The sequence below is a fragment of the Melanostigma gelatinosum genome, assembly GCF_949748355.1.
Source record: "Melanostigma gelatinosum genome assembly, chromosome: 5".
NCBI classification, from domain to species: Eukaryota; Metazoa; Chordata; class Actinopteri; order Perciformes; family Zoarcidae; genus Melanostigma; species Melanostigma gelatinosum.
The window spans coordinates 15,743,545-15,756,914 of record NC_136638.1 but is presented as its reverse complement, the minus strand read 5'-3'; the positions used below and the strand labels follow the sequence as shown (position 1 = coordinate 15,756,914).

General features: G+C 43.5%; 1 protein-coding gene across 2 annotated transcripts in view; it reads left to right on the top strand.

The window, feature by feature from the left end:
- Positions 1 to 13,370, top strand: part of apbb2a (amyloid beta (A4) precursor protein-binding, family B, member 2a) — a 34,647-nt gene that overhangs the window by 7,897 nt on the left and 13,380 nt on the right. For both annotated transcript variants that reach the window (XM_079268615.1, XM_079268616.1), the window contains 2 exons: positions 1,455 to 1,601; positions 1,837 to 1,964. In XM_079268615.1, the coding sequence (XP_079124741.1) occupies positions 1,455 to 1,601; positions 1,837 to 1,964 (275 nt within the window). The remainder of the gene's footprint in view (positions 1 to 1,454; positions 1,602 to 1,836; positions 1,965 to 13,370) is intronic.

Sequence of the window (13,370 nt, the reverse complement as noted above, 5' to 3'; positions counted from 1 at the left end):
CCTTTCAGCAAATCTTGTATGTGTTAAAGAAAGGACGTCACCTGACTTGTGTGATGTAATGAACCTGCTCACTGGCATCCTGTCCTCTCTCTCTCGCTCTCTCTCTCGCTCTCTCTCTCTCTCGTTCTCTCGCTTTCTCTCTCTCTCGCTCTCTCTCTCGCTCTCTCGTTCTCTCGCTCTCTCGCTCTCTCGCTCTCTCTCTCTCTCTGTTTGTTGCAGTGCCACTCTGTGGTTACTTTGTGAACTGAACTATGGTCAATGTGTTTGCAGCCGAACTAGTTTTCTGCCAGAAGAAGAGCACATAGAAGCCTCTATGATCGTAAACAATTTTTGACAGTATTGCAAAGGACATATTCAATTTACTCAACACTAAAAGTTGAAGGTTGCACGCTGACTTTTGTGCAATAAGATGCCATTAAATAAAGACAAATGTATTTTAGACCCCAAAACCAAAAGACCGATGTAAGTTTTCTTGTTGAGTCAGCATTTGTTCAAGTAAAAGAAAATTCACATCGCTCAGTGGAACCCAGAAACAAAGGGGGAGCAGTGTGGGAATTCAGATTTTGATCTCAGAATGTGTGAAAGTTGAATGAGCAAGAAAACAAGAGAGAGGGATATGGGCAGTTGAAGAGAGAAGGTGTGTGTGTGTGTGTGTGTGTGTGCGCACACTGGAGTGCATGTTTGCTTGACACCTGTAGAGCATTAGAGACAGAAAGATAAATAGTTAAAGGAAGAGAAGAGGGAGGTTGGTAATAGCTGCTGGCCTGAGGCAGTCTACACACACACACACACGCACGCACACACACACACACACACACACACACAATCTTTCATATTTTATGCATTCCCAATCAAACTTCTCTCAGTTGTTGCTCTGATGGCTGTATTGTGATGGTACAGGAGCTGTCTCTGCATACTCTACCTCTGTAAGCAACGCTGAACTTCAAGAGGAGCTCTATTTGAGTTGTGTGCCTGTGTTAGTTTGTTATTGTGTTGGTTCCTATACTTAAGGTGCAATGTCATTTCAACTTGGACCTTGTTTTTTGCACATCTGGCCATGGTGTGTTTCCGTTATGGTGACGATCTACTTCCCAAGTTAATTCCAGAGATCTTGGACAGTGTTTGCTGTGAAGAAGTCAGACAGGGCGAAAATAATTGGACCTGTTTTAAACAAACCCACAGATGAGCCAAACTCATTTTGAAGAAAATAATGAAAGGGAAAATAAACTGTTTGTCTTCAGAGTGACGTCTCTGGTTTATCATTTAAGTTTATCATCGATTACAAAGTGCATTTAGATTGGCGCCTAAAGTCTGGCTTGTTCATAACCTGTCTAATCGCCTGACCCGTGAGACTGTATTGTAGCAATGCCGCTCTGTTGTGAAATGTATCACCCAAATTAAATCATCCGTGTGTGTGTGTGTGTGTGTGTGTGTGTGTGTTGTGTTGCTTCCAGTCATTCCCAGTGCGCTCTCTGGGCTGGGTGGAGATGGCAGAACAGGACCTGAGTGAGGGGAGGAGCAGCGTGTCCGTCCACCACTGTATCAGACAGCTGTCCTACTGCAGGAGGGACATACAAGACTCAGCCGGTGTCTGGGGAGAGGTCAGTGTGTCAGCAGCAGAGACAGACACTTACATACAGTGTGTACACTACAGTGGCAAGTTTCTTGACTGTTTGGCTTGTGAGTAAAGCACAGCACCTTGTCACAGTTTGCATGTCTATAAGTTTCAAGACTTTCGACCAAAGTAAGATTTACCTTCTCTGACTGTTAGCAACCTAAATCCTCCTGCAGCCCCTTGTTTTGAAGCACAGTCTACCCTTGTTTGTGGTCTTACAGGGTAAAGGGATGCTGCTTGTGCTTCAAGACCGCATGTTGACCCTGGTTGACCCGGATGATCGCAGCCTGCTCCACTCTCAGCCAATCAGTAGCATCCGTGTCTGGGGTGTCGGCCGAGACCACGACAGGTAGGTGGACATCAAAACTGTCTTTTTCCTTTTTGGGAAACCTTTTTTTTGTTTTTTTTTGTCGCTGTATAAATTTACAGACATTCTTGACATTCTGTTTCAGCGATTCCAGGTGTCACATTTCCTCTTGAACTTCAACTGAACACACACAAAGAAGAACTCACACAAACACATAAAACAAGCTCCAGACATGCACATCAGCGTGTGCAACACACGGCACATACAACACTGACAAATGCATGTGTGGTACATTCTCGCTGATTCAGGAGTTTTAACGAACCATCAGAGGAATCAGCCTCATTATTATTCGATGCAAATTTGCACAAGCTGCATTCAAAACTCCATAATTATGCTCATTGCTCCATATTTCCGTTCCAGACTGACCCTCGGCCATTTGGCAATGTCCAAAGGTCTTAACCTTTCACTATTGAGCTGACAGTGTGCTGAGGCTTGCACAGCTGCTAATGGGCGGGACAAGCAGAGCCCTCATTGATATGGGCCCCTGAGGGTTCCCATTAGCACTCAAACACTCACACAAAGCCTGTACACATCTGGAAACTGCGCTGATGTGACATGTATATGCATAGATGTAATGTGTATGAGGCATGTTGGCATATTTGCATATGTGCATAAAGCCATATGAGCTCAACATCTTGACACCAATATACAAGTCTTGTGAAATCTTTTCTCAACACTAAATGTTAAACCACGAAGAGGCAAGACACTTTGATGGATTCACTTTGGACGTGTGTCACACGATGACTATACAAATGAGAAGAGTGGTGGAGGTTTGCGGTCCAAAGTAGCAAAGTAGTCTGGTTCTGACGTGGAATTGGGTGAAGATGGAGTTTATCTGCGTAAAAAGGCTTGATCTCACTTCACTCTCCCATACTTGCAGTATCTTCTTACCTTATTTCTCTCTACCTGTCTCTGTCTCCCTACATAGCTTTTCTGTCTTCCCTCTTGTCTTCTTAAGTGCCTCCATAGTCTCGCTCACACTCAAGGGGATGCACCCTCCCACTCCTCTCTTCTCTCCTTCCCTCAACACCGAAACTCCCACTACATTAGGTGTGTGTGTGTGTGTGTGTGTGTGTGTGTGTGTGTGTGTGTGTGTGTGTGTGTGTGTGTGTGCGTGTGTGTGTGTGTGCGTGTGTGATAGATGAAGAGGGTTAAAGAAAAAGAAAGAGAGTCCCTCCATCCTCTTCCGTCTCAGAGGATGGAGAAACTTTCAGTGGCTGTCTCTCTCGGCGGTAATGGATAAAGCGTGTAGTGGAAGGAAGAAGGGAGGGTTGGCCCAGGCTATAGCTCGCCCTCTCATCCTTCTTTCTCTCACTTCATCTCTTCTCTCTCTCTCTCACTCACACTCACACACACAGCCTCCACTCTCCTCCCACCACCACTTTGAAATCTGCAGTCTGCACTCCTCTGTTTGGTTTCAGGCTCATGATTTTGAATGTATTAAAATCCCACCCTGGCTGGGAGAGTGTGTGACTTAGAAGTTATTTGATGCTCTGAGACCACAATGCATTTTCTGTGTGTGTGTGTGTGTGTGTGTGTGTGTGTGTGTGTGTGTGTGTGTGTGTGTGTGTGTGTGTGTGTGTGTGTGTGTGTGTGTGTGTGTGTGTGTGTGTGTGTGTGTGTGTGTAGGTGTGTGTGTGTGTGTGTGTGTGTGTGTGTGTGTGTGTGTGTGTGTGTGTGTGTGTGTGTGTGTGTGTGAGACAACAATATTTGTGGAGGTTGGAAGCTTTGTCCTGCCACTAGAGTGCACTATACTCAAAGTCTGTGCATCCAGAGAAGCTGATATAGTACAACTGAGTACACACAATGACTTAGACACCATCCACCTGTATTTCTGGTGTGGAGCTGTTTTTTATGGTTTGGGCAGACCCATTAGATTCAATTTAGGGGAATGTTAACGATGCAATAATATTTTAAACAATAGTGGGCTGCAAAGGTTGAGGGAGGTCTTATTGCATTTCAACACAATATGAAGCCATACAGAAAGTTAATGACAGAGAATGCTAGTTTTAACTATTACCGATACATTTTACATGTTGATAGTAGTATAACTATTTGCATTATCTGGCATTAACATTCTGTATATTAAGATGGATAAACTAAAGACACACATATGCTCATCTCCATCTTGTGTGTGTGTTTTATCAAAGGAGAAAAATAAACAGTTATTAACCCTGGCCTGAGGGGGAATGTGTGTGTATCGACCCATGTGGTGGAAAGCTGCTGGACTGATCTGCACTTGTGTTAGCTCAGAAAGTGTTGCAGCGTGTGTTAGGAGGCGACCATTATATTATTGATATGCTCCATCTGCTTCCTGGTGTGTAGGTGGCTTTGGCTTATCGCCACAGGGCTCATCATATGTTGGTAAATTAAATGTAAGAGGCTAATTATGTATTTTGATTATTTTTGCTCTATATTATTTAACATGTGTATTTATTGATTGGGCTCTTGCATATATAGTAGAGTCATTATATATATATATTTTATTTATCGGTTACTTGTGAGTCTGCTGTGATAGTGGGCTGCAGCAGTGCTGGTGAGATGGTGCTGTCATCTTGGTTCTGTGTTGTTGGGTAACTCAACTAAAAATAACTTACTGGTGTTGAAGAACTTTGACCTCAACCCCATCTAACACCTTTGGGGATGAACTGGAACATAGACTCACATATGGTGTATAGTCTGCTTGTCCACATATGTGTCCACATACCCCTTCTACTGTCTAGTGCATGACTTACAAACACAGAAGTAGTGGCAGACTAAAATTCCTGAATGCATGCATGGAAGATACCTCAAAGTAAAGCTCCCTTTGCTCTCTCCATCCCTCTCTCTCTCCATCTCCTGTCTTTCTCAATGCATCTATCTGAGGAATATTCCGTGTCTTGTCCTGAATGTTCTCTCTCTCTCTCTCGTTTCCCTTCAGCTTGATTCAATATGAATGAGTCCCCCTGTCTCTTAAGCGGGGCGAGAGCTGCAGGACGAGGGGGGGGGGGGGGTTAGCTCCTCGATGAAGTCATGAGGCTATATTTGGAACACTGAGCAAGTCCAGCTCCATGCACACCCGTGTGTGCGCGTACACACGTTTGCACGCATGTGTGTGTGACGGCACATGGGCTTGAATTGATGAAGTCATAGGTCTATATCTGGAGCACTCTGTGTGTGTGATGGTGAAAAGCGGGTGTGTCTGTGTTTTCCCCCTCTTCTCCATCCCCTTCTTCTGTCTGTAATGCTCTTGCGCTATCTCCACTCTTTGTCTCGAGCGCTCTTTCTGCCTCCCTCTTGTGCCATTGGCTGCGCTTTGCCTCTTCTTCTTTCTGCGTCTCTTTGTTTGTCCCATCGTTGCACTTTAACGGGGTGTAAACCTTCCCTTTTTTTTAAGCTTCAGTAAGACAAGAGAGGGACAAAGATAGCGGCAGCTATGGAAGAGGAGAAGATACTCTAGGCAAATAGGGAGAGTGCAGAAAAAAAAAGTGGCTGTGCTTTTGAGAGAGAGTGGGGTACAAACAGAGCGATGGAGAGCCAGTGAGGGAGGGAGAGGCAGTGCATGCTTCCCTGCTCGCACTGAGCAGGACACGGCAGGACACGGCAGGAGGTTCTTCGGACCGGGGCGAGCAAAGCAAAGGAAGCTGACCGTAGAGGAAGATAGGGAGAGAAGAGGTGTAGCAGAGGGAAGAGGAGAAGGAGGAGGAGAGGGAAAAGGAGCCCCAGAGGATTAAAAAAAAAAAAAAAAAGAAGAGGAAAGGAAAAGAGAGGAAGCAGACAGGAAGACTTTACCCGCGGGTACTGTGGCTACAGCAATGTCACCGTGGTTTTGGAGCTAAGGAGGCAAGGAAGTAGTCGTCTGTAACGGGGCGAGCATGTCTGCTTGTGTGAGTACCCCTATCTGTTATTCATTCACTCCTCTAGTTCTCCCCATCCATCCTTCCATCCAGCCAGCCAGCCAGCCATCTCTACTTACAGTCATTCATTACTGCCTCTCTTTCCATCCCAACATTACCCCACGTCTTTCTCCTCTGTTGATTTCCAACCGCTCTGTTTGTGTAGAGGACACAGCTCCCAGCCCGACTTTCATTCATTTTTTCACTCATTTACTTTTCAACCTCCTGCTGTGTGTTTGACTTCAAGCGATGTACTTTGTCTCTCTCCCTCCTGCTCTCTTGCTCGCTCTCTCTCCCTGGCTGTAGGCTGTCAGGTGTAGGGACGATGGCTGGCAGCAGCAGGTTTGCACCCGGTGTCACTCAGACATGAGCAAGATGTTCAGGGAGCCAGATAAGAAAGAAAAATAAAAAAAACATAAGAGTGAAAGAAAGAAAGGAGGAGAGAGAGGGATAAAGTAAGCAAAAGGGTGACTGAGAAAGACGGGATTATAGAGTGAGGATGAGCTGTGGGGATTTTTCAAAGCACATGTCGCAGCTATTTGGAGCTGTTTGATATTGCACTTGGTTTATGTCTGTGTGTGTTCTGCAGAGCCAAAATATTACTATATTTGACATATACATCTTGCACTGCATTCTGAATTTGTTAAAGTGAGGATAGATGTGTGTGTGTGTGTGTGTACATGATAAATGCCTTCACTGTATAAATATGTGGACTTTCCCCTCTCTCTCCTTGAGTATCTCCCATAACAAGCAGAGGAGGAGGAGGAAAGAGGAGGATGAGAGATGAGCATAGAAACACTAAGCGAAGAACAAAAAGCCAGCGTGAAATGATTTACGACATTAGGGGGGCAGGTCCAGCTTGTTTTCTTGTCCTTGGCGTGTGACACATATTAGGATTGAGACTTTGGTGTTTTAAAACTGAGGGCGTGTGCCTCTGTGATGTACAGCCCTGTGATGTCTATGTGTGTTTCCTGCTATTAAAGCAAATTATTGTCACCTTTCTCCACTAATGGCTTATCAGCAGATGTGCCAGCTCACACTCACACTCACACTCACACATGCACACACTCGTAATGACACGAACACACACTGAACCACAATTCATTCATATTCATTAGTGGGCATTAGTGCTTGCTTATTCCCTCCAGGTCTCACTATATCCCCCCGCTGCTGACCTTCTGTGGACAGCTGTGGCATGTAGAAAAGGAGAGAGAGGAGGAGGGAAGAGAAGAAGAAGGGAGTGAAGAAAGGAGGAGAGAAGAGCAGTGAATAGGACAAGGGAAGAGGAGATGAGAGACACAAGCCCTCGGTAGAATAAATATTTAAATGCTGAATACACCCTAGCGATCGCCTCCATTAATGTTAATGAATAGAGTTTGTGCATGTTGGGATTGTAGCAGTCACTCTTCCAATCCTGACGCACCAGTTGAACCGCAGCTTATTTGTTGACGTCAAGGCCCATGTAACCCTAATTAACATGCAAGGCCCCCTCTGATGGCCCCCAGGGACGGGGTCCGAACACCTAGACCCACTCGATAGACGCCAGAGTGATTGATGGCCTTTCCATCCCACTCCGGCTCCGATTTGAGCCCCGTACAGACCTCTGTATCTTTCCCTGCAAGTCATTGCTCCTCCATGTCAGCGCCTTCCATCTACCCCACAATACATCACTCCCACTTCTCCACACACACACACACACGCCTCGTGTCAGGATATGTTCACCCAGCCTCCCCGAAACCCTCGTTCTCTGAAGGGTCATTACGGTTGTTGCTGTGTCCCCACTCACTCTCCAGCCCAGAGGCGTATGTCTCACACACACACACACACACACACACACACACACACAGAATTACAAACAGAGACACTCAGGAATACAAAAACCTTAAAAAAGCAGTTCTTCCTTCTTTCTTGCATTCACACTCTCACCGTCCCTCTCTCTCTTTTACATCAGCATTGTTAGGCACACCTGCTGTAATCCCTGTCTTCCTGACGGATTACTCCTCCTATAGATCCCCTCCCTTGCCCCACCAGCCAATAAATCCCACCCTGATAAACCATCGCTGGTCCGTGGCGGGCGGCGATGTGATGTTGATGTTCGCTGATCACACAGAGCTGAACACAGCGGCACACTGGTGCAGTCGGTGTCTACCTGAACTCCGTCCATCTATTCAGACTTCAGAAGTGGCCACAGACGGTTTAGGCTGAATATATTTGAACACTCAACTTGTTTGGAGGTGCTAGATGTAGGTTTGTTTTCTGTGAGGCAGCTGTTGATGGGCCGAGCAGAATAAATGTATGTGGTGGTGAATTAAGCTCTCCTTTTCAGAATCAATAGCTCACTTTATTGAAAGGATTTACTCATTTTGACAGAGTGTGTTTAGAAGAATGCATTTATCACTTTTCATGATTGTGATTTAAAATCTTGCTGCAGCTCAAGATCAGACTACTCACTGATTTACACAATGATTTACAAATAGATGCAGGTAATTTGAGGTCCCCACAGGGCAACGAGTCCCAACACTTGATCTTGATTGGCTGACACCAACTCCTCTAATTCAAATGAGATAAACCTGCTACTGGAAGCTTTGTTGGGAACAAGTCTACTTAACTTCCTTGTTTGGAAGGATTTCAACCGAAAGGGACCGAATCAAGTTTGTTTATGCATTGGTGCGAGTCAGATTTGCTAAATAAATTCTATTTATGAGAGATGACTATCTCAAATAAACTATCTACATTCGACAGTAGATACCACTAGAGGTACGATTATTATTTGCTTCATTAATCAATTAGTTAAGGTCCAAAAATTGCAAATAATGCTCGTTATAAATTATTTTAGCCAATCAATCAAGTCTTGATTCTTGATAAATTCTGACTAGCAGTCCAAAAGCCCCAAATTATTAATTTGATATTGCATAAGCCCAAGAAGAAGAGCTGGACCAAAGGGATGTTTGGTAGTTTTGAGTGAGAAAGAAATCAAAAAATGAATCAATTAATCAAGCAGAATATTTTTTTTGTAAATTGGGTGAACTGACCCTTTAAAATGTTCTGTAGATCTACTTTAAATAGAATGAGAGCGAGACCACGAATTACTGTTCACTATGTGCATATGACATGATGATTTATGGCACATGCAGCTAATTAGGTTACATGCATACAGTGTATGAAACCAACTGCACTAGAGCTTGGTATAACTCAACACTAACCCGACACCAAATCCCTGCACTCTCCCACACACTCTGTTTATCTCTCTCTCTCTCTCTCACACACACACACACACACTACACACACATTAGTAAGATCATGCATGGGGGCGTCATACTGAAGTGACATCTCACTGAAGCTCTGTCTCAGTTTAGAATATCGGCAGTTGTTCGACACATGCGCTCCCTTTCTCTCTGTCTCTCTCTGTCTCTCTCTCTCTCGCCCACCCAGAATCCTTCTTTCTCCCCCTCATCGCTCATCCCTTATTCCCCACACTCTCTCTCTTTCTCTCTCTTTCCATCTCGCCCACCCACCTATCTCTGCTTTTAAATAAGTAATGATATACGACGAGTGTTGACACACGTGTGTGTGTCTGCTCGACTTGTTGCCCCTCCCTCTCTCGTTTGCCTCTCTGCCACACCGAATGCTTGGAATTGGGTCACAAAGCTGCGTGAACATAAGCTGGGGTTCTGTGCGTTTCTCCCTTTTAGTAAGACACCATCTTCACCATCAGCTTTGTAAATCTGTGCGTTTTCTTGGAAACGATGCAGAGGCACTGAGGGCGAATCAAACTGATGCATTGCTTTTGCTGTATACAAAGTCAACAGTCTGCTCAAATCACACAAACAGCGCTGTGGGCTGTGTATGCTGTTTAATACACTGTAGACATCAGTTTTAGTTTTATTTTGACTTGATTTTGGTCTAGTTCTTTACTGCCTTGGGCAATATTGGTGTGTGTGTGTGTGTGTGTGTGTGTGTGTGTGTGTGTGTGTGTGTGTGTGTGTGTGTGTGTGTGTGTGTGTGTGTGTGTGTGTGTGTGTGTGTGTGTGTGTGTGTGTGTGTGTGTGTGTAAACGTGTCCGCAGGGAGTATGTGTCAAGAGGTACCTCCTCCTCTTTCGCTGCACCCTCTGGTCCTGGTGCTCATTTTTCACGGCTGATCTTGGTGCTGTAAACAAGTTTACGGTGCAGAGAGGTAATTATGCACCGACATTCTACATCAGGCTTAATGGCTGTGGGCCATCACTAATTCACCAGGTTGCAGAGGGGTTTACTCTGCTCAGTTGTCACAAAGACTTTCAGTACTCCAGTGCATCTGTGGTTTTTACTGGTGGTGCTTTTAGTCAGATCCAAATTAACTCCAAGATCCTGCTCCATAGACACTTGTTGTCATTGTGCCATCTCACCAATTGAAGGATTAGTTTTGGGAAATATGGTTTTGGAAGTTTCTGGCTGAGAGTTGAGGAGAAAGGAGAAGATTGGTATTACTCAACGGAGGAAAAGGTCTGTGTGACCATGTCTTGCCCCCTAAAACCACAGATTGTCATTTTTACATTACACGTAAACAAATCAAAAAGATATTTTGAGGTTCTGGTTGGTGGATTTTTGAGATAGCCAGGCTAGCTGTTTGCCTCTGCCTCTAGTCTTAATAACGTATGTCTCATCAAACTCTCAGCAAGAGACGAGGTGTTTTATTTCCCAAAATGTCAACTGATTGATTTCAAATTAGACAACCAAATGCAGGGGATGCTTCAGAGATGCTTTTAAAAATACCAATATATATTTATTTCTCAAATATTGATAACGATATCAGAAAGATCCAGTATTAGTTCGGCTCTAATTAGAATATTGGATATCTAAGCATGCCAATGACACGATTGTAAATACCAGTTAGTGGACACTAACATTGCATCAATATTGCAGTACTGTAAAACTAAGCCAATATCTGTCGGCAGCTCTCTACGGTCCGATTAATAGACACTTTAAAGTGTCTACTTTGCATCTCTTCTTATTGGGCTTTATCACCCTATTCTACATTCCATTACAATCAACTACAATTAACTTCAGTCATGAGCCACATACACTGTTTACTGCAAACACAATTATCAGCACTCAGGGGTCCAATTTGTGAAAGACAGTGTCCTCACAGCAGTGTACGGCAATGTTTATTGAGTTTGAACAGATGAAAATTGAGAATTTTCCAGAAAAATAGATTAAAAAGGTCCATCAACAGAATTTGAATTATTGGAAATATTAATGCATTTGAAGGCTGTGACAGCAGAACTGTTCCCTCACTTTTTTTTAGCACTTACAAAAAGAGCTTTAGGGTGGATTTATCTTTTTCTTATAATTCTCTTGAATAGCATTAAGCTTTAATCTTTATGTGTTCATATTGCCTTTGCACTGATAATTGTATTCCTTTTAAGGAAATTGCAGAGTGCTTTGTTTCACTGAGGATGATTTGACGCTGCATCAGGTTTTTAAGTTAGCTTATAAAACAAGAGTCTCATGCAAGTGTTACAAGAAGAAAAAAAAACTTTTAAAAGAGAATAATTGGAGGGAAACAGCTGCTACATTTGAATATACCTGTGAGGTGGTTTTTTTGTGTTCTCTTTACAGTGTGATGAAAGGGCTTTCCTCTAAATCACCATCCAGCTGTTGTCGCCACTCTAGCGTTGCTCTCACCTGTCACAGTTCAGCGTTGCATCTCACTGTAAAACTGGATCTGATCCACATCCACTGAAGCCAAAGTCACAACACTGTCAGTAATCATACAGTTACCAGTTCAGTTGCAATCAATAAGTAGAGCATATTCCCCCCCCCCCCAACACACACACACACACACACACACCTGGCCCTCTCTGCCTCCCCGTCTACTGTCTGCTGAGAGGAGAGTCACAAGAACTTCCTCCTCAGACATTTCCAATCAGCATTTGGCTGTGCAATTAGCATATGTAAGAGCATTGGCATAGTGGCCTGCACTACCCAGACACTCTGTAAAGCTGTTTGCTAATTGAAGTCTGTGTGAAGTGTGTGTGATGCCACGAAGGCGCTCTGCGTGTTTGTGTGTGTGTGCGTGTGACAGATGGATTGTAGAATCTCCACTGAGCGATACTGGAAGCCACAGAGCAGGGGAAAGTACAGCAGAGCAGGCTGGGGACTACTTACATGTGTGTCGGTTCCACTGCCTCTTAAAAAGCCTCTATTACAGCAGCAGTTGTGGACACTTTAGTTTTATTACACCGTTTTAGCACCTGAAGATGCACAGCCAAGTCATTGTGTATCAAGTTTGTCAAAACGACTTGCATTTTAATTATACAGTATTATAAATGGAAATAGTCTCAATAAATGAGCAGTACATTTGCAAATGGTATTGTTTATGGCAAACAATTTAAAGGGAAAAAAGACAATAAAGAAGGAAAATAAATTGCAAAACCATCAACACTCAACACAAAGCAGTTATTGCTGATGCACCTCTTATTTCTATGGATAACTGTAAAGTAAACAATGTGGCTCCTAGATGTTTTACCCAAGCTCTCCCATATTTTACCCAATGTACCTTAATACATCAAATAATCAAACATGATTTGTATTTGAACCCCACCATCAAAACAACAACTAAGTGTAAACCGAGTTTAATAACAGCAGTGTAATGGTTAATGGAGATGGGAATATGATCAGTTTATTGTTGTTGGTTTTTTTAAGATGATTTCTTAGGCCTGCGTGCACTTTTGAGTCGCTCCCTAACTTCAGCTCTTCGCCACAATTGATGCCGAGGGAAGAAAATGTATTGAAAGATGGGAAAGCGAATACATGTTTGTGCTTCAAGGAGAGAAACGGGTCTGTCTTCTGTGTTATGAGGCGTGTCGGTGATGAAGGATACAATTCACGTCGGCATTTTGACACCAAACACGGAGCTAAATTTAGCCTCCAAGAAAAACATCAAATTGTCCAAGAATTAAAAGGCAGACTGCAATCACAGCAGAATATATTTACACAGCTACAGCCCAGTGCATGCTGAAGGTATGTGAGCAGAGCTCCGACCAGATACAGACTTTTACAAACGTCAGTGTGTGAAGAAACACCATCGCAGACCGAGTTCATGAACTAGCAGCAATCTAACAACACAGCTAGCTAAGAGACGAGCAGGTACTCGTGTTTCTAATTAACTGCTGATGGAAGCACAGACAACACGGATACATCATCTATCCATGTTCATCAGACCTGACTCTCAGTGAGCAGCTCTTGGATGAAGCTGCCATGCACAGGACGACGACAGGGAGGAACATTAGTGATGCAGAGAGGTGACACAAACAGCTTTGAACAAAGTTAATGTCATAACTTGTGTTTGATATTTGTCTTTGTTATTTTCTTTAATAGTTTGATCTTTGATAGTCATGTGGGTTTCTTAACCCTCAATTAAAATGATTTATGTTATAATAACAGAAATGTGTTTAAATATCATTTTTCATTTATATAACTGCATGTACAATATGTTTACACTTAAATAAACAATAATCAAATGCAGAGAGT